General features: G+C 35.9%; 1 protein-coding gene across 4 annotated transcripts in view; it reads right to left on the bottom strand.

Moving 5' to 3' along the window:
• Nucleotides 1-21887, bottom strand: part of LRBA (LPS responsive beige-like anchor protein) — a 709127-nt gene that overhangs the window by 597145 nt on the left and 90095 nt on the right. For all 4 annotated transcript variants that reach the window (XM_047799683.1, XM_047799685.1, XM_047799682.1 and 1 more), the window contains 8 exons: nt 16433-16630; nt 16116-16249; nt 13280-13388; nt 12650-12802; nt 7631-7799; nt 5394-5473; nt 4035-4097; nt 1605-1702 (listed from right to left, as the gene is read on the bottom strand). In XM_047799683.1, coding sequence (XP_047655639.1) covers nt 1605-1702; nt 4035-4097; nt 5394-5473; nt 7631-7799; nt 12650-12802; nt 13280-13388; nt 16116-16249; nt 16433-16630 — 1004 coding nt within the window. The remainder of the gene's footprint in view (nt 1-1604; nt 1703-4034; nt 4098-5393; nt 5474-7630; nt 7800-12649; nt 12803-13279; nt 13389-16115; nt 16250-16432; nt 16631-21887) is intronic.

Here is a 21887-nt window from a genome sequence, read left to right as displayed (position 1 = left end):
CGATCCCTGTCCTTGCTCAGTGGGTTTAGGATCCGGGGTTATAGTGAGCTGTGGTGTAGGTCACAGGCATGCCTTGGATCCTGCACTGCTGGGGCTGTGGAGTAGGCCAGTGGCTGTAACTCTGATTTGACCCCTGGCCTGGGAACTTCCATATGCCGCAAGTGCACACCTAAAAAGAAAAAAAAAAAGTATAATGTATAAAGTCATCTTCCATCTTCTGAGTACTGAAAGGTAACAAATAAAGAATTTGTAATAGAGGACTGATATGGGAAATTTATTAAAACAATAGCACTAAGTTAGTAAAACTGATCATCCAGCAAAGAGGCTATAACACTTACAGCCCAAAAGACCTCTCATTAAATGAAAGATTTAAAACAAAAGTGGAGTTCCGATAGCTCAATGGTAATGAACCCAACTAGTATCCATGAGAACACAGGTTCGATCGCTGGCCTCAATCAGTGGGTTAAAACATCTGGCATTGCCGTGAGCTATGGTGTAGGTCACAGGTGCAGGTTGGATCCCACATTGCTGTGGCTGTGGTGTTAGCAGGGCAGCTGAGCTCTGATTAGACCCCTAGCCTGGGAACTTCAATATGCCATGGGTGAGCCCCTAAAAAAGCAAAAAATAAAAATAAAAAATAAAAAACAAAAAAAAGAAAAGGTACTCTTGTTTCTGATGCTTGCCATGGACTGCATATGTACCCTCAATTCGTGTGTTAAAAACTTAAGCCCCATGTGGCTGTATTTGGAAATGGAGCCTATAAGAAAGCAACTAAGATTAAATGAGATCATATGGGTGGGTCCTGATTCAACAGGATTAACATCCTTATAAAAAGAAACCAAAGTGCTTGGTTGCTCTCTTTTTCTGTGAACACATAAAAAAGGTCACATGAACATATAGCAAAAAGGTGGCTGTCTACAACCCAAAGGGAAAGCCTTCACCAGACAACAATCCAGCTGGCATTCTGATCTTGAACTTGGTCTCCAGAATTGTGAGAAAACAAATTTACAGTGTTTAAGACAACTGGTCTAGGGTCTTCCATTACTACAATAACTGGTCTAGGGTCTTTCATTACTACAGCCCAAGGAGACTAATACAATGATGATTTGGGATTGGAGTTGGAAGAGGTTATATTTTAAAGGGAGGACAGAAATCTCCTCTTCAATCACAATTGAATATTACTCTTCCAGGACCTAAAGATAAGTCCACTAAAAGTCTGACCTTACAATAGCTGTATAATTGTATTAACAACATAAAAGACACTGGAATAATTTGCCTGATCTCTCCTCATATATTAAATACTAACACAGTCTCTATAATTAACCACATCTTCAGGAGTTCCCTGGTGGCCTAGCAGTTAAGGATCTGGCGCTGTCACTGCTGTTGCTCAGATTAAGTCCCTGGATCAGGAACTTCCATATGCTGCTGCAATGAAAAAAAAAAGAAGATATCTTCAAAAAATATAACACATGAAATAAAAGGATCTTACATCTTAACTTGTTTTATAAGATCCGGTAAAATACTTTTCATATCTAAGAATGTTATCATTCCCAAATTAATCTCATATCAAATATATTAAAATTCTTGATATGTTAAACTCTTACCGTAACCCGTTTCTTTCGTCAAAGGCAGGTATCATAGAGTTAGGATGTTCTGCCATTAATGCAACAAGCAACTGTAGGACATCCATTAGATTGTCGTCCTAAAATTATTTCAGAATTTTTTAAATAAAGAAAACATCTTATTTGAACACTGACAACTTCTCAAACAATGAATTTCAACTTAAAAAAAAGTAGACATCTATATAAATACACTGGTTTTTAATAAATTTGTTCTTTATATTTACATACTCACCTGTACAACTCAAAATACCAGTCAAATAATTTCTTAATCGAAGATATAAAATGTCTCCTATACTGTATGAAAATTTCCTAAAACATATTCTATTGCTATAATAGATATTGACTTGGATTTTTTTTTTAAAGGAATGATTATACATCAAGAAACCAGGAGGAGTTGGTGGGGGGGTGAACTAGGTCATTCTTTTTTATTACAGCAAGAATAATAAACTGAAGCCTTAGTATGCTAACTGATGTTGTGAATACAGTGGCTGTGTTGCGGGCAACACACTAGGACCACTTCATGTAGTAAGCCACTCAAGAAACTAGCTCCAAAAGAAGACTTTTGGGGAAAGGATAACTGGATAGTTCTCATATATTATATGTTGTCAGTATTAAATATACAGATGATCACTAAATGTTCACTCCGTCAACACACTGTATGTGACATAACTTGACAACATTTGCAGAATAGCACAGGAGCAAGCACATGAGTTCTGAAATCTAACATTAAAAAAAAAAAGTCCTTCAAGTTCCTGTCGTGGCGCAGCAGAAACGAATCCGACTAGGAACCATGAGGTTGCTGGTTCTACCCCTGGCCTTACTCACTGGGTTAAGGATCCGGCGTTGCCGTGAGCTGTGGTGTAGGTTGCAGACGCGGCTCAGATCCCGTGTTGCTGTGGCTCTGGTGTAGGCCAGCAGCTGTAGTTCTGATTAGACCCCAACCCTGGGAACCTCCATGTGCCATGGGTGCGGCCCTAAAAAGACAAAAAGACAAAAAACCGTCCTTCACAACCTTTGTTGAACATTCCAATTATGTATGCATATCAGTAGGACCAACTCTGATAAAATACTAACCCAAAGAGGTAAAGAGAAGCAGCAGTTAGTCACCTCTTCGGTGCCCTGCCTGCAGGTTGTCATTCAGTGCTTTTGAGCTTTTGCTGTGCCAACTACTAGAATACCTAATTCTCAATACGCTAAGTAAATGATCTAGAGGTAGAGCACTGGGCCTCCTGAAAAGTTAAAATTTGAAGGACCAGAAAAATCCGATTTAATAGATGCAGAGAAAACAGAGGATCACTGTGATTTCCAGTTTCTCTCTTAGGAAATATTTTGGTCCCTTAGGGTCATAAACATCTAAAAATATAATACAATACACTACTCAAGAGGAAAAAGAAATCACAACCATTAATGTTTTAGTGAAATATGATCCAATCAAGAAAAGACCTCATTCTTTTCTGCCCCAATTAATAATAAGTCCAAATCATATCTCTTATTTATTAATGCTATTAAAAGGTACTATCTCATGCTGTAACAGGTTAACTCACAAGACATGAATTGTAACACAGGAATAAAATTATCGTATAAATATTGTCCTTTAAATGAAATCAATTTCCAAATTTTACTTATTTAAAACACATTTAATCGGATTATTTATTTAGACTACATATGGCATATATTATGTTTTCCCAGTGCTAAAAAATAAAGGAAAAAACTCCAGTAATCTCAACCTATTTTTCAACCTTCTTTCAACAACATAATTTCATATCAATTATATAAATGAGTTGTTTAACTTAACAGTATTTGAACATATAAAATCAGTCGGAAGACTATGAATTTAAAAGTCCAATCATTTTTAGACATTTTTGTTATTTTTCCATTTGTTACACTGGTTCCTGGAAATACAATGACAGTATTTTTTGTGTACTTTATTATTAAGTCAACAATATCTACACATAACACTTTTTAAAGTCTTTCATGATTATTCAGAGGCATCTTGTGGTAATAAAAAGTATTTAAATGAAGGTTGCTAAGATTTAATTCCTAGATACATTTACTTTCCAAGATAGTTATATCATTAATGAAAGATTTCTTTAATTTTTTTACTTTAAAAAAATGCAGGGGTTTCCATTGTGGCTCACAGGTAATGAACCCCACTAGCATTCATGAGGATGTGGGTTCAATCCCCAGCCTCACTCAGTGGGTTAAGGATCCAGCATTGCCATGAGCTGTGGTGTTAGTCACAGACACAGCTCAGATCTGGCGTTGCTGTGGCTGTGGTGTAGGCCAGCGGCTACAGCTCCAATTCGCCTCCCTAGCCTGGGAACTTCCAAATGCTGCAGATACAGCCCTAAAAATAAATAAATAAATAAAGTCCATAATGCAGCTTCAAAAAATATACAATTCAAATGTTACCTCATGCATAGTGAGTAGATAATTAAGAATGGCCTGTAGTTCATCTTCCTTTACTCCAGAATCCTTTAAAAATATAATACAAGTATCCTATATGTACATATAACTTTTTTAAAAAGGAAAATTATACATATAATTTGTCAACTTATTCTGTGGCTATAAATACACAAAGATAATGTAATAGAGAATCTAAATGTAAATTAATAATTGGAAGAAGCACTAAAGACATGCAGTATGCAAGACTATGCAGAAGTCAAAAGAGATCAGATATCAAGTCTGTTTTCAGCACCTTACAGTACATGATAACCTGTCTAGTAAAACTACAGAACCCTGAAGAAAGCAAAAATAATGGCTAATGATAAGTAAAAGGTACTGCTCACACCATGACTCTTCTAAATATAGAAGATAATTTTTAATTTAATTTTCTATTAAATTTGGAGAGTAAAATAAGCAGCTTCTATTATTACCAAGCTAAAATATCAGTTACTGAAAACTGAGTAGTAATTTCACTGGGAAAAATGCTATACTTTTAAACGCAAACTTATTACGAAAATTTTCAACCTACTTCATTAGTTTATTTATCATTAAAAAAGATGAAATCTCAAAAAAGAACAATAAGCAAGACAATTAGGAAACAAAATACACTAAGAAAGAATAGAAACAGACAATTCAAAGGATAAATTTCTTAATAAATGGAAATAAGGTATCTGAGTCTGAAAGATACACTAAAAGTTAGGTCCACTTATCACAATATTATGTAACAGCTAATACAGCATTAGACTGTAAAGAATAGAAAATAAAATGATACAGTAAAATACTGAATAAAATATCAGCAACAAATATATCTATATATTGCAATCCTATAAACTCAAAACATCTTCCTTAAAAAAACATTAAATTTTACTTAACCTATTGTTGAATGAAATGGGATAAAATATAAACGTATCTGTTACATTCATACAGGAAAAATATTTCCAAAATGTGAATGTCAGGTACAAGGAACCCCTAAAAACGAAATCTCCTTGAGGAGTTCTGCTCACCACTATATCACCAGTTCTAAAAATAGCAGAATAAGAACTCAGTAACTATCTGTTCAATGAAAGAAGGAATACACTTGAACTCCTACAGAAATTCATCTAACATATATTAACAATTATCAATCTTCAATTCTGTATTAATGTTTATCAGTACATGCCTAAAAAAGAAGAACAAAAAACAACTAAGGTAATAAATATCTTACAAAATATTCTCCACTGAGGAAACCTACTAACAGAGAAAAGAGTAAATAAACCAAGATTGTATTTTATGTGAAATTATAATTTATAATAGACACATGCTATAGGCTAAAAAATATGAACTCACCTTCATCACTAATTGTTTAATGAACATCAATAAGAATGCTCGTAGTGAAAGCATTTCTTTTTGATTAGGTCGTGGTCCATCTTTAAAAAAATAAAATAAACATACACACACTAAGTATTTCAAAGACCTCAAAGCTAAGTATAAAATTTTCATTCCCAATAGTTTTTCCACTTATTTATAAGAAATATAAAGGTCAATTTCCTACAGAGTTTAATGCCTCTAGAAAGACAAGCATTCAGTCTCACATGCAATGGTATATACAATATTCCAACTGTACAAAATGGGTTACAGAGAAATTGCAATGAAGAAGTCTGTTTCTGAGTAAGGCAAAAGGAATTTCAAAACATAAAAATGAGGTAATAAAAGTATATTTTGTCTTAAAGGACTCTCTGGGAATGTTACCATAGTAACATAAGTTTACAAAGAAAAAAGCAAAAGAAAGTCTAAACTTTATACATGAATTTAGTACGAAAAAACATTTTCCTACTGTCGCCAATGTATAAGCTTACACGAACAGTCACAGAGTACACACCTCAACACAGCATCATTCATGAAGAAGGAAAACATTACGCTGACTACCTCTGACATCTCCTCCCCTTCTTGAAAAAGTCCTTGGTCACACATGGCTCACATTAAAGTCAATTTTCATGTCTTAAACATTTAATTTCCAAGTAGAAGGCTTTTGAAACCAAATACCCATTGTTCTTAGATCCTAACTTAGGTGCTTGTTTGCCTCATATTTTCCGTAATTTTTTCCCCAGTAATCACTAGTTCCAGCTAGTTCCTAGACCACCAAAGCATAGGACCACACATGACCTTGAACAGATCAATTAAAATAGGGAGGAAATTGTTTAAAATCTGTTCCACATGACAATTCCTAGGCGAAGAACAGGTTACCAAGTTATAACAGAATCACGAAGTTTGCCTAGCCCTTTCACTTGGAGTATGAGACTTTCCCAAGGTCACTAATCAGTTATAAAATCAAGGACGGGATGTAATACTGACACCCAAGACAGTATATGACACACCTGCAGCACCATGAAATAAACATCAGGAAATTATGGCCTACTTTTAAGCCAACTAAAATAGATCATATACCTTCTGTGTGTCCTCACAGCTTTCTACATTATAGATAGCACATTCTCTGAGAATAAATCAAGTCTATTTTGAAAGTGATTTAAAAAAAAAGTATTGTACAAATATGAAACCTTGTCTTGGTAAATCACTGAACAACCAAAGCCTTTGATTACAATCAGAATGTATGTTGTTTGAATCTCCACCATCTATTTCCGGATTTCAAGCAACAGCACTTAATTTTTATAGAGGAACTGAACCCTTCGTCAGTCTCAGATCATGTGTTTTTGGAGGCAGGAAGGGCCTCCACACTTGGGCAATCTAAAGAATACCTGCCAACAGATCTACACACAACAAGCACCAAAGAGAAAAAAATGGGACTTTTACTGGAAATGCTTAGGCAGATGCTCTTCTGTTGGATTTAAATTTGTGCGGAGGTGAAGGCAGAATGGCTGCTTATAAGTACAAAGGGAAAGAATACATGAAAAAAAGCCAACACAGAAGACTGAGAAATGGAGGGCCAAATCTGAGCCCCTGCACCATGTTCTACTGAAACCTCCAGCCTATATGAGCTGATTAACTCCCTGTTATGATATAAGCCAGTCTGAAGCAGGATTTTGCAATACTTAACAACCAAAAGAAAACCAAAGTTTTTATGTTGACCCCTCCCATGAACCACTGACATGATGAACGAACATTACCCTTCCAGTAATTCAGTCCTGATTATACAGGAAAATAATTACTGAAATCGGTAATTTCATTACATCATTCATTACAAGCAGATACTCCCTACCCCTGCAAAAAATTTCCATGCCCCAAAAAACACTGCTGTCATGATTCTCATTGTGATAACTGACCCCAGTATCAATACCAGTTGCCAATATAGATTTCTTCTCATTCTCAATGCCTTAAGAATCATCCTAGTCATATTTGCTCCCCAAACAACTTATGCTAGCAAAAGTAGCACTCTTCTATTAAAGAAGCAAACTATTAACCTCTGGAAATCACAATTTAGGACAAACTATTAAACTTATCAGTGAGATTAAAATAAAATTTTGCCATGCTGAGATTTACCAAAATTCCCAGAACAATGTAATAGTATTGGAAGGAGGAAGAGAGTCCTGATTTGCCGTATCTATAATGTAATATCTAGATATAAATACCTAATCCTTTTGGGGTGATACCGCTCCGATCCTGAGGATTCACTGCCCAGTAGTAGTACTTGAGTGTATGCATGATGAGAAGCACCGTTCCAACTCTCCGAATGGCATTATAAATGTTGACTGTACCAATGAATTCCGTGGACAGATAAGTATAGAGTGTCATCTGTACCTAGAGAATCCAAACAAAGAGCTCCAATTAAAGAAGCAGACCCACATTTTACCTGTTTCCAGGGATACTCTCAGGCTGCTCTACCTGGACCACACTCATTACAAAAAGTAAAATGATAGTAACAACCATGTTAACAGATAAAACATCTCCAGTGACACATACTTGCAAGCACACAAACTTCTTACAAAATGAAACCGGTCAAGTTCTCCTTTCACTGTAGCATTATAAAGTAAACAACCCCAAATCTACCCAGTTTTTGCAGCACTCTTCCAATTTAGCAATCAGCAATTATTCATGAGCATGTGTAACTTTTTTATTAAAAACCTACTATTTATACTATACACAGTTTGTTTTAAAAATCTAGAAATTGTCTTTGTTTTCGTGAAAATTAGTAGGAAAAAAGTAGAAATAAGACAAAAGAAAGAAAATCATACAAAAACATGTAAAGGCTACCTTAAGAATATTTGTCAGAAAAATAGAATTGCCCATTGCTACAAAGATTATAACCATAACATTACAGTCTCTAAAGTTCAGACTATACTTAATAGTCACAACAACACAAAAAAGCCCACTTTTGCTCTACTTTTATATCAAAATCAACAATTTTTCATTGCAGTGATAGTGGATACAGCTTATAAAATAAACAATATTAATAGGGCATTAGGTTTGGCCAAAAAATAAAATTCTTCCTGATCATTTACAACACAATAGTTACGTTACCTTCCTGGACCCTGAGCTTATTTTCATTTTGAACCCTGAAAGATAAAAATTAGGTGCCTATCTTCCGGGTGCCCTATAAACAACCAAGGCTAAACGAATGGGGAGGGAGGCAGTCAGTAACACACTTGGCAAAGAGTGGCAGATTATGAACAACTTAAAATTGAGGTTTAGAAGATGACTGTAGTTTAGAAGACCAAAACCTGTTATAACCCACAGACTTGCTAAAAGAGAGTATTTTGATATTGCCACTACTATTCAAATGGATAGGCTGAGTTTGTCATTAAGGATATACAACACTTTCTACGACCTGGTTCAAATTCTTAAATATGCTATTTAAGTCATTCAGAAAATATTTACATCCACTTATATGCATAGCACTGTATTCCTTTGACCCCAGAGGCTGAAATTTTAATTGAGAAGATAAAAAATACACATAAATTTAAGTGAAAAGCCAAAAGTAATAAAGACACTGACTGATACATAAGAAAAATCATGCAGTAGTGTATAATTAACTATAGAATTCAGAGGCCAGAGAAATTATTTTAGGATAAGCTCAAGTGGTCAAGATAAGCTTCACTAATAGAAGGCTTTGGAGTTCCCAGTGTGGCACAAAAGAAACAAATCCAACTAGTATCCATGAGGATATAGGTTTGATCCTTGGCCTCACTCAGTGATGCAGCACAAAAAAAGGGAAAAAGAAAAAAGAAAAGAAAAAAAAGGAAGGTTCTGAGGATGAGTACAATAGGTAGAACAAAGGAGGAAATTTCAAACAGAGAACATGGTAGGTGATATAAATCATTCACTAGATCTAGAACAACCATCCTTCATCATGACTGTGCCTTAAAACATTTTTCGAATGCTGATGTCTAGGTCCTATCCCATACCAATTAAGTCAGAATCTAGGGGGAGGAGGTGGGATTCTGGTTTCGTCATTTTTAGGAGGAAAAAAAAAATCTCTCCCATCTAAATCTACAAACAGCCAAAATTAAGAACCGTGCTCAGAGTCCCCAGTGTGGCGCAGTGTAAACAAATCCGACTAGTATCCATGAGGATGCAGGTTCCATCCCTGGCCTCGCTCAGTGGGTTAAGGATCTGGCATTGCCATGAGCTGTGGTATAGGTTGCAGCCACAGCTCAGATCCCACGTTGCTGTGTCTGTGGCATAGGCCGGTACCTGTAGCTCCAATTCTACCCCTAGCCTGGGAACCTCCATATGCCACTGGTGTGGCCCTAAAAAAAAAAAAAAATCACTGCTCTAAGGATAACCTTTTAGTACCTACCCAGCCACTGAGGATAACTGAGTTTTTCAGAGAGAAAGCCTAGGAAGAATTGGCATAAAGACTTAATACTTTATCGTGAAAACAATTGGGGCTAAGAAATGATGTGATGAGAGTGACATGTTAAAAACTTAAAGCAATTCTGGAAAAAAGAGTGATAAACTAAGGTACAGAAAACTGGAGAAAGCCAGCCTGTGGAGAATGATATGATAGTTAAAGAAACTATTTAAGAGCAACATATTCAGGTAAATAAGAATGAAGACCTCAAGATTATTTACATTCTAATTACAAATAAACCTTTCCTCATTCACTCTTTATATAATGTAATAACCACACGAATTCTATGTGAACATCTGTATTTCCCATTACGTCTGAATTCTTTGAGGGCAGGAATCAGATCTGTCTTACTGACCATCGCATCCACAGTGACCAGGTTAAAGTAGCCCCTCAACAAATGAGAGACTGTCTACAGGAACACTCATCTCTCTGTTAGGTCATTTAAAGCCTGTCTCTGAGCAGATCAAAGATAAATGGATATTATAAATGACTCTGAGCACCCTTTTCCAAAAGCAAGGATCGATCCATAATCCATACCTCCAACATTGGTAACCAGAGGTGAATTTACCTTGAAGCTAATGAAACTTAAATCTTATGCCTGCCCATCTAATTCAGGTTCCTTCCAATAAACAAAGTCTGACTTTTTTATGCATTATGTTGTATTCTTTTTCTTTAAAAAACTCCTTCCTCCTGGAATTATTAGGACCTTGAGGTCAAACAAATTTTGGATCTGCCCTTTGTTATAACTACCTGGATAATAAAATAAGATATAACCCCTCATGGATACACAAAGCAGAAGCCTGAAACAAAAGTTAAGTTTAATATTACCAAGACAACTGCAAATTCTAAAAAGGAAATTAAAGAAAATTATTAACAAGTAAAAGGTAAGAAATAAAGTATATTCATACTAGGAACTGAAGGAAATGACATGATAAATTTTTTAAATATTCCCCTACAAGTAAGTATCTAATAAGAGGCTTTTTGACCACATCAAAAGAGATCCAAAGTCTTATAAATACTCTGCTTAGTAAGACAAAGAAGTGTTTAGTAAAAGATTTAAAAAGTAACTTGAAACAATCCTTGAAAAGAAATAAGACTGAGGGTCATAGAAGAGAAAGAGGTCAAATTTGAACTCAGAGATAAAAAGCTACAACCTCCAGCTGCCTCCTTTGATTATTTCCAAATGGCAATCAGAGTCAGCAGCTGTTTTTCTCCTTAACATCTGAAAAGAGCAGCTGAAAATAAGATACTATGACTCTAGAAAAGCAAAAAGTCTGCAGACATTTTTTTTTCTGACAACTAGAGTAAGTATGTGTTATTCCAACCTGAACAATGATGAACACTTGAAAATGAACCAAAGAGGGGGAGAAAGAAAATCAATGGCTTTGAAATGATACAACTTCTAACAAAAACTGCAGATGCAATTATGCGATTTAATAAAAATTTCTGTTTCAAGTTCTGCTTAACACTATCACTATTACATTTTTTAGGATAACTTAATAGAACATTAGGATTTATCAAAGTTTTTATTTATATACTTTACCACAAATTCACTTATGTTCACTTAACGTAAGTGGTTTGTTGTTACAGTACTGTTTAAAATTCCTGTTTCAATATAATTCTATGTAATAACTTTTATTAATGTGAAATTAAAATGATAAAATAAGGAGTTCCCATCGTGGCTCAGCAGTTAGCAAACCCAACTAGCATCCATGAGGATGCGGGTTCAATCCCTGGCTTTGCTCAGTGGGTTAAGGATCCAGCGTTGCCATGAGCTATGGTGTAGGGCGGAGATGCAGCTCATATCCTGAGTTGCTGTGGCTGTGGTGTAGGCCGGCAGCTGCAGCTCCAGTTAGACCCCCAGCCTAGGAACCTCCATATGCTGCAGGTGCCACCTTAAAAAGTAAAAAAAAAAGAAAGACCAAAAAAAATAAAATGATAAAATAAGACCAGTATGTCATGGAAGCCTTCAAGAAAGGGTAACATTTCACCTGTCCCTCTAATAAACTCAGGAGTTCATCATATGGGTAGAAGGAATATGTGTGTAAAAAAGAGGGAGAGGAGTTCCCGTCGTGGCGCAGTGGTTAACGAATCCGACTAGGAACCATGAGGTTGCGGGTTTGGTCCCTGCCCTGGCTCAGTGGGTTAACGATCCGGCGTTGCCGTGAGCTGTGGTGTAGGTTGCAGACGCGGCTCGGATCCCGCGTTGCTGTGGCTCTGGCGTAGGCCGGTGGCTACAGCTCCGATTCTAACCCCTAGCCTGGGAACCTCCATATGCCGCGGGAGCGGCCCAAGAAATAGCAACAACAACGACAAAAGACAAAAGACAAAAGACAAAAAAAAAAGAGGGAGAGAGAGCACAGTGAGTAGGAAACGAAAAAAAAAAAATATATATATATGCATATATACACAAAGATACACAGATACATATGTATGTATATCTGCAATAGAATAAAGCTACAGTTGATCGGAAACATTGTATTTACAACGTAACTACCCAACTTTGACTTACATCTAGGAAATGTAAATTTAGTAAATATAAATCAAAGTCTCAAAGAAAATATGATTTAACAACAGCAAATAAAAACCATGGCTCTGATATTGCAGGAAGGGGAGAAAGAGAGGAAGGGATAAAGGAAATACTGACTTGCAAAAGCATACTTAGTCAAAAAATGTAATCCACTGAAATCTTACATAATAGCACGTAAATGGATAAAAGAAAATCCTCATAATTATCACTCTTCTCAAGCACAAAAACTTTGTGAAGACAGTTGCACAAAATCAATACATGTATTACCTTGGCTGGGGTATGAATCCATATAGCTGGGTTAAGAAGAATGTGATCACACAATTGCTTGAGTAGGGGCATCCCATTGTGTAGATTACTCAGATATTTAGAAAACGCAAGGCAAAGTTCAAGCACTGCTCTGCTGACATGGGCTTTGGAAGACTGCAAAGGAAGATATTTCAAAGGTCACTACCAAGAAAGGCAAGGTAAGTAAACTCTGTTAATACCAAAAAAAAAAGTTGGTCCACAAACTATGCTCCAAGTAAAAGATGCCATGAGACTCAATTTCACATTTCTCTAATAAAGCAGTGGGGGCAAAGTGAAACAACAAAAGGTTATTTTAATTTAGGTAACTTTACACAACCAAGGAGATATACTTGCAGAAAGAAATTCTCAAACACTTAGCAGACCAAGTTTCATGGCCTGCAAAGTAAGTATCAAAAATATAAATTATTTCATGGATATATGATAAAATATGAATAACTTACCTATAGATGGGACAATTTGATGGATTTTTACCTTCTCTTATTTAAGAATAGGTATTTTATGAATTTTATAATGACCATGTAACGTTTAAAATGCAAATAACATTTAAGTTTAAAATATATATATATATATCTATATCATTTCATACTTTACCTTTTCAAGGCTATATCCTATAACCAAGAAGCCCTTGCAAGCAAGCATCTGCTCTTGCATAGCAATTGAGTTCTTCAACAACTCCATGATAAAAGCCAGCAAAGTTGAACTGGATTAAGAAAAAAGACAACAATTTGAGAAAACATATTCTATTAAAAAAAAATTTGTTGAGATAGACTCAGTCTCTCATTTACCTTAAGAGAAATTTTTTATTTCAAGGAAATTGATACTCTACTAAAACTGCCTCCAACATTATCTCAAGGCCAAAATTTTAATGTAAGATTAGGATTTATTACTCGAACATTTAGTTCATATACTTTATCACAAATATGGTAATAAGTGAATTACTTAGAAACAATATGACAAACATACACAAAAGAGAAAAATTAGCAATTGTCCAAAAACAAGTAATAAATGGTTAATATAAGTACATTATGGTCCTAAAAAATGGATGTAACTTAAATGAGCAAGTATATTCAATTTTAGAGGGTCAGAGGTCAAGATGTGGGGCAAAAAGACTAGGGTAGAAATCCTCAAATATGTTAGGGCTTCAGACTGGCCTAATTTGAACAGAACACAGGGTTCATAAAGAGGAAGATAAGAAAGTAAAGTTGTAGATGAACTGTAGTACTCAAACAATAATTTAATACCATATGATATCACTTATATCTGGTATCTAATACACAGCACAAAAGAACCTTTCCACAGAAAAGAAAATCATGGACTTGGAGAATAGACTTGTGACTTCCCAGGGGAGGAGAAGGGAGGGGATGGATTGGGAGCTTGGGGTTAGCAGATGCAAACTATTGCTTTGGGAATGGATTAACAATGAGGTCCTGCTGTGTAGCACTGAGAACTACATCTAGTTACTTATGATGGCACACGATAATGGGAGAAAAAATATGTACATATGTATGTGTAACTGGGCCCCCATGCTGTACAGAGGAAAAAAAAATTGTATTGGGGAAATAACAATCAAAAAAAAAAAGAAAAAGAAAGAAAAGAAAATATGTGTTACAACAACAACAAAAAATTTTGTTCATTACACTAATAAAAAAATCATAAGAATAGTGAAGAAAACTTTTAAAAGCAAACAGGGGCTATGGCCATGCTCCCACTTCAAAACTTTTAGATACTCAAAATGGAATGAAGTAAGGTCTGCTGTTACATCCTTCTCAAAGGTTTTGAGAGATTCCCACAAAGAAAAGGACAACAGGAGTTCCTATCGTGTGGCTCAGTGGGTTAAGGACCTGACATTATCTCTGTGAGGATGTGAGTCTGATCCTTGGCAAGCTCAGTGGGTTAAGGATCCAGCATTGCCACAAGCTGCAGTGAAGCTTGATGGGGCTCAGATCTGGTGATGCCATGGCTGTGGCATAAGCCACAGTTACAGCTTGGATTCGACCCCTGGCCAGGAATTTCCATATGCCACAGGTGCAAACATAAAAAGAAAAAGAAAAAAAAAACAGGAAAAGAAAACAGCCAACCTCCTCCAAAAGCACAAAAGTGCTTTTAAGTGTAAGCAATTCCAACAATGTTGAAAAATTTATTACAAAAAAAAAAGGAGTTCCCACATGGCTCAACAGGGATCCAGTGTTGCCACTGTTGTGGTTCTGGTTACAGCTGCGGTGTAAGTTCCATCCCTGACCGAAGAACATGCCACAGGTGCAGCTGAAAAAAATTAAGTAACTGAGCCCTGTTACAAGAGTTTTAGACCAGGACGCAAAAAATTTTGATGAAGTAGTAATATGTCAAGAGTAATTTTTTATTGATTTTTAATGTAGTCAATAAATTCTAGTTTGATACATAATTCATTTTGAAAAAGTCATACTGTCACCTGAAAATAATCTAGAAGAATTACATCATTAAATACATATATTGTTAGTATCCTTCAAGTTGCATATAAAAGTAGAAATCAGAAATAACTTCAAAAGGGGAGAACAAAAAACATTAATATTACTCAATAAATTTAACAATTACTTTATTACAAAGTTTCAATAGCATATACAATCACAAAACATTCATTTAGACATCCTCTCCAACATTTTCTTTTTTTCTTTTTTTTTCCTGCTTTTTTAGGGCCACATCTGCAGCATATGGAAATTCCCAGGCTAGGGGTTGAATAGGAGCTGCTGTTGCCAGCCTACACCACAGCCACAGCAACACCAGATCTAAGCTGTGTCTGTGACCTCCACCACAGCTCACGGCAATGCTGGATCCTTAACCCACTGAGCAAGGCCAGGGACTGAACCTGTGTTCTCATGAATACTAGTAAGGTTCATAACCCCTGAGCCACAGGGGTATTTTAATGATTCCAGTATTTTAATGACTTGTCCTAGAATTCGTGTCTCTTCGTTTTTATACTCAACACTAAACAAAAGAGACAAAGGTGTCAAATACATAATCTAATTTAAAAAAAAATCACTTATTGCATAACATCATCAAACATTTTTAGAGGTCAATTAATTACTTGCAATCAATAATAATTAAATATGCAAAGGTAAATTACCATAAGAAATTACTGCCAGATAACCATTTAAAATATTTTAAAATTATATTTTAGATAAAAATGCATTCATTTTTGATAAGTCCATTATCACTATTTCTAACTTTATTCAAAAAATTAATATTTTAGAGGTAGCATATTTCCTACTGATTTAAAATTTCAATATCATTATAATTAAATCGACTTTGTAATAAACAATTATAGCTCACAAATTTCTTTATGTTCTTTTAGCCCTAACAACAAATTTAAAAGTTTTGAGAAAATACGGTGCAGCTCAACAGTGATGAAAATAACTCTCATATCGATGAAAAAAAAAGCAAAAGCACTTACCATATAGTCAAGTCAACCTCATCAGATAAATATTGCTTATAATCCAACTGTGCAAAAAGTGGAAACAGCACTTGTACTCCTCCAATTGAATGCATGGCACTTTGAATGGAATGTGTTAAAACTGCCTTCACATCCTTATAAAATAGAAGACACAGTAAAGATTCCAATGTTTCTTTAACCAAACAAGTAAAAACAAAACATAAAAGGAACAATAAAATGTTACACTGAGTGTATCATTAATAGACACTATCAAGTAGACCTCAATAATACATCAAAATTTACCATTCAAAATATTCTTAAAAGATTATGGCTAGTACCTGGAGCATGAGTGCATGCGGTGAATGAACGAAGATTGAAGGGTTGTCCTTAGGGGATGATTCAAGGCAGAGCTGGGCATCGGTGGCTCGTGGATTGTACGTGAATGCAATGGCACTGGAGAGTTTGCCATCATACAATAAGAGTTTGTGATGCTCAGCAAGGAACAGGTCACTTTCTGCTTTGAATTTAAATGTACCCTAAGAATTAATAAAAAGTAGAACAGTTAAAATGGTATGCCACAAAAAGAAAACCTAAACACAAATCACCACAAATATAAAAATTTAAGGAGACATAACGCTGATCATTTTCCTAATATCAATTAAAAGGCACCCTAAATGTTTAATTACTTCTAAAGAGGACTGAATTCATTTAAAAGATATAATGGAAGTCAAGTCAACTTGACATTAAAAATTCACTTTCAAAAATGTAAAAATTAATGTCTTACCAAATATATTTTTTCACTGTATTTTTTTAATTTTTGCAAAAAGCACATAAAATTTACCATATGAAATATATTTAAGTGTACAGTACAATAGCATTAACTATGGCAATTGCAGTACAAGTTCAAACAATATTAAGTCTTTCAATCCATGAAGATTGATGTCTTTCCATTTTATTTTTGTCTTTAATCCTTTTGTTACTTTTCACTGTACAAGTCTTATGCCCCCTTGGTTAAGTTTATTCTTTAGTATTCTTTTTTATGCTATTATAAATGGGACTATTACCTTATTTTCCTTTTTCAGATTGTTGTTACTGTACAGAAAGGCAACAGATTTTGTTGGGTTTTTTTCTTTTTACAGCCACACCTGCAACATATGCAACTTCCCAGACTAGGGGTCCAACCAGAGCTGCAGCTGCCGGCCTACAACCACAGCCACAGCAACACCAGATCTGAGCCACGTCTGTGACCTACACCTCGGCAACAGCAGATCCTTAACCCAATTAACAAGGCCAGCAATCAAACCCGAATCCTCACAGAGACAACACCAAGTCCTTACAACCCACTGAGCCACAGCAGGAACTCCTGATTTTTGTTGCTGCTTTGTATCCTGCACTTTGCTGAATTCATTTACTGACTCCAACAGTTGTTTTGTGAAACCTTTAGGGTTTTCTACATATAAGATTATATCATCTGTGAAGAGAGATGATTTGACTTTACCCATTCCAGTGCGGATGACTTTTACTCTTTTTTCTTGACTATTTGCTCCAGCTAGGACAGCCAGTACTATGTAGTACAGAAATGTAAGAGTGGGCATCCTTGCCTTGTTCCTAAACTTAGAGGAAAAGCATTTACTCTTTCACTGTTGCATATGATGTTAGCTATGGGCTTTTGGTATATTACCTTGTTATTTTGAGGTACTTTTCTAATTAATTGTTTTTTATTATGAGAGGGTGCTGAATTGTGTCAAATGCTTTCTCTGCATCTACTGAGATGATGATGTAGTTTTTGTCCTTCACTCCGTTAATATGGTGTATTACACTGACTGAATTTTGTATGTTGAACTAGGCTTACAATCCAGCAATAAATTCCAGTTGGTCATAGGGTATGATCCATTTAATGTGCTCTTGAATTGTGTTTGCTACTCTACTATTGAGGATTTTTTGCATTAATATTAGCCAGGGATATTAATCTGTAGCTTTCTTTTCTTGTAGTGTCTTTGTCTGGCTGTGGTTTCAGGACAATGCTGGACTCAAAAAATGAGTTGAGAAGTGTTCCTTTCTCTTTATTTCCTGGAAGAGTTGAGGAGGATTGGTGTTTGATTCTTCTTTAATGTTGATAGAAAACTCCAGTGGAGCCATTTGGTCTTAGGCTTTTCCTTATTCAGAGATTTCTGATTACTGATTCAATTTCCGTACCAGCTATAGTCTGCTTAGATTTTTATTTCTTCAGTCTTGGTACATTGTATGTTTCTAGGAATAACTATTTCTTCTAGGTTATGCAATTTTTTGACACATAACTGTTTGTAGTAGTCTCATAATTATTCTTACACTCATGGCATTAGTAATAATACCTACTTTTTCATTTCTGCTTCTAGTTATCTAAATTCTCTCTTTTTTCCTAATTAATCAGGCTATTTATCAGGGGGGTTTTTGGCTTTTTTTTCTTTTTCCTTTGGTCTTTTTAGGGCCGCAGTGGCACCACATGGAGGTTCCCAGGCTAGGGGTCAATTCGGAACTATAGTTGCCACGCTACACCACAGCTACAGCAACGCAGGATCCAAGCCACATCTTTGACGTACACCACAGCTCATGGCAATGCCGGATCCTTATACCACTGAGTAAAGCTAGGGATCCAACCTGTGTTTTCTTGAATACTAGTCAGATTCGTTTCCTCTGAGCCAGGAGGGGAACTCCAATCCTTCTCTTTTTTTATTTTTTTTTTTTATTTTTTTTATTTTTTTTGTCTTTTGTTGTTGTTGTTGTTGCTATTTCTTGGGCCGCTCCCGCGGCATATGGAGGTTCCCAGGCTAGGGGTCCAATCGGAGCTGTAGCCACCGGCCTACGCCAGAGCCACAGCAACTCGGGATCCGAGCCGCGTCTGCAACCTACACCACAGCTCACGGCAACGCCGGATCGTTAACCCACTGAGCCAGGGCAGGGACCGAACCCGCAACCTCATGGTTCCTAGTTGGATTCGTTAACCACTGCGCCACGACGGGAACTCCCCTTCTCTTTTTTTAAACAGGCATTCATCACTATGAACTTCTTTCTTAGTACTGCTTTCCCTGAATTCCATAGGTTTTGGTATATGTTATTTCAAATTTCATTTGTCTCAAGATATTTTCTAATTTTCCTCATCGTTTCTTCTTTGACCCATTAGTTTTTTTAAGGGTGTGTTGGTTAATTTCCACATATTTGTTTATTTTCCAGTTTTCTTCTGCTACCAATTCCATTCCATCATGGTCAGAAAAGATTCTTGGTATGAGTTCAGTATTATTAAATTTGTTAAGACTTGTTACATGGTAACACGTGGTCTATTCAAAAGTCTGCTCCATGTGTACCCTACTGTTGTTGGTAGAATTTCCTCCACATGTCTCTTAGATGCAATGGATCAATATTGTTGTTCAAGATCTTTGCTTCCTTATTGATCTTCTGTCTGGTTCTTCTGCCCATTTTTGAAAGTGGTATATTGAAGTAGCCTACTATTGTTGTGTTTCTGCATAATTCTTCCTTCAGTGCTGTCAATGTGAGCTTCATGTATCTAGAAACTCTGATGTTAGATGCATATATTTTTTTGTCTTTTTTTTTTTCCTTCAGGGCCGCACCACGGCATATAGGAGGTTCCCAGGCTAGGGGTCTAACTGGAGCTGTTGCCGCCGGCCTACGCCACTGCTATGGCAATGCCAGATCTGAACTGCATCTGGAATCTACACCACAGCTCACAGCAACGCCAGATCCCTAACCCACTGAGCGAGGCCAGGGATCAAACCCACAATATCATCATTCCTAGTCGGATTCATTTCTGCTGCACCATGATGGGAACTCCTAGTTATATATTTTAAATTGTCATATCTTCCTGGTGAACTGATACTTAGAGGATTATAAGTGTCAGTATCATATCATTATATGAGTTCTTCCTTTGTCTCTTGTAAGAGTGACTTCAAGTCTGTTTTTTCTGATGTAAGTATGGCTCCCTCTGCTCTCTCTTGGTTATCATCTGTATGCACTATCTTCTTCCATGCTTTCACAGTCAGCCTATGTATGTCCTTAGTGCATCTCTGCTAGGAAACATTGGATCTTGTTTTTTCAATCCACTCAGCCAATTTGTTTCTTTTGAGTTAGAAGTTTAATCTGTTCACATTTAAAGTAATTACTGAATGGGAATGACTAACTATTGCCATTTTGTTCATCATAATTTGTTAACTGTTAATTGCTTCCCTGTGTATTTCTTTTTTTGGGGGGGGTACTTATATGCTTTGATCCCATTCTCTAACTTTGTGAAATTTCATTGTTGTTATTGTTGTTGTTTGCTTTTTAGGGCCACACACAAGGCATATGGAAGCTGTCAGGCTAGGGGTCGAATGGGAACTACACCTCAAGCCTACGTCACAACAACACAGCAATGCAACACAAGATCCAAGCAAAATCTGCGACCTACACCACAGCTCAAGGCAATGCCAGATCCTTAACCCACTGAGCAAGGCCAGGGATAGAATCTGAATCCTCATGGATTACAGTCAGGTTCGTTAACCAGTGAGCTACAAAGGGAACTCCTGAAATTCTTATAGGTATTTTATTTGTGGTTACCATGGAAATTATATGAAACAACTTAAAGTCACACACTCTAATTTAAATTGATAATGATTTCAACCACAAAAGCTCCACTAATTTACATCTCTAGCAGCCCACTTTACGTTATTGATGTTAAAAATTACATATTTTTCTATCATGCATCTATTAACATAGATTTAGAAAATTTCTTTACTTTTGTTTTTTAAATTCAATACCAGAATTAAAAGCAATTTATGTATCAACATTATAATATTGTAGAAGTCTATATTTATATAGCGCTTTTGAATTATAGTTCTAAGAAATGATAGACAAGACTTTTTTTTTAAAGCTAACTGAAGCCACTTAAGGCTACAAGGACTGTCTGTTCCAACAACTTGTGAATTCTGATTCAATACTGCTGTAAAAATAAAATGTAAAACAGGATAGTCAGACTATCTTTACTTTTCTGACTTTTATGTGAAATACTCAAATGGCCGTAATTAAATACATCACCCTGATCATTTCTATTTTTCTAAAATTTCTACCTCCTAGATAAACAATTAATAAATTTATAAGCACTGTTTTAACTTTTTTCACTTAGTGAAAACGAATTATAATGGGTATTTCATCACTAGGTGTTTATGTGAATAAATACTTTTGAGGAGAAATGCCATCTGGGGAACCTATAAAAGCTAAAGTATTTACCAATTTTTACAAATAATGACCATATACTTTGGGAGATTATACAATCCATTTTTCAAAAGCAGAAACTGAGGAAGTCCCAAGAAATTAGCTGATTTCTCTAAGGCCACAAAATTAACTTGTGGCAGAGTAGGGATTAGATACAAGTTCAGTTAGGGAGTTCCTATTGTGACTCAGCAGGTTATGAACCCGACTATTATCCATGAGGTTGCAGGTACAATCCCTGGCCTCGCTCAGTGGGTTTAGGATCTGGCGTTGCCATGAACTGTGGTTTAGGTAGCAGACACAGCTCAGATCTTGTGTTGCTGTGGCTGTGGTGTAGGCCGGCAGCTGCAGCTCCACTTCGACCCCTTGCCTGGAAACTTCCATATGCCACAGGTTCCATCCTAAAAAGCAAATAAGAAAAGAAGGAAAGAAAACAAGAGTTCAATTAAAAATAATATTTTACTCTTTGAGTCTGTTTAAAGTACAGTATGTCAACAGTAGCAGGTACAAGTTTTGAAAAGAAACATCTAAACAAACATTTCCTATTTTATGTGG

This window comes from Phacochoerus africanus, chromosome 10, assembly GCF_016906955.1.
Source record: "Phacochoerus africanus isolate WHEZ1 chromosome 10, ROS_Pafr_v1, whole genome shotgun sequence".
NCBI classification, from domain to species: domain Eukaryota; kingdom Metazoa; phylum Chordata; class Mammalia; order Artiodactyla; family Suidae; genus Phacochoerus; species Phacochoerus africanus.
This window is presented reverse-complemented; position numbering and strand designations above follow the sequence as displayed.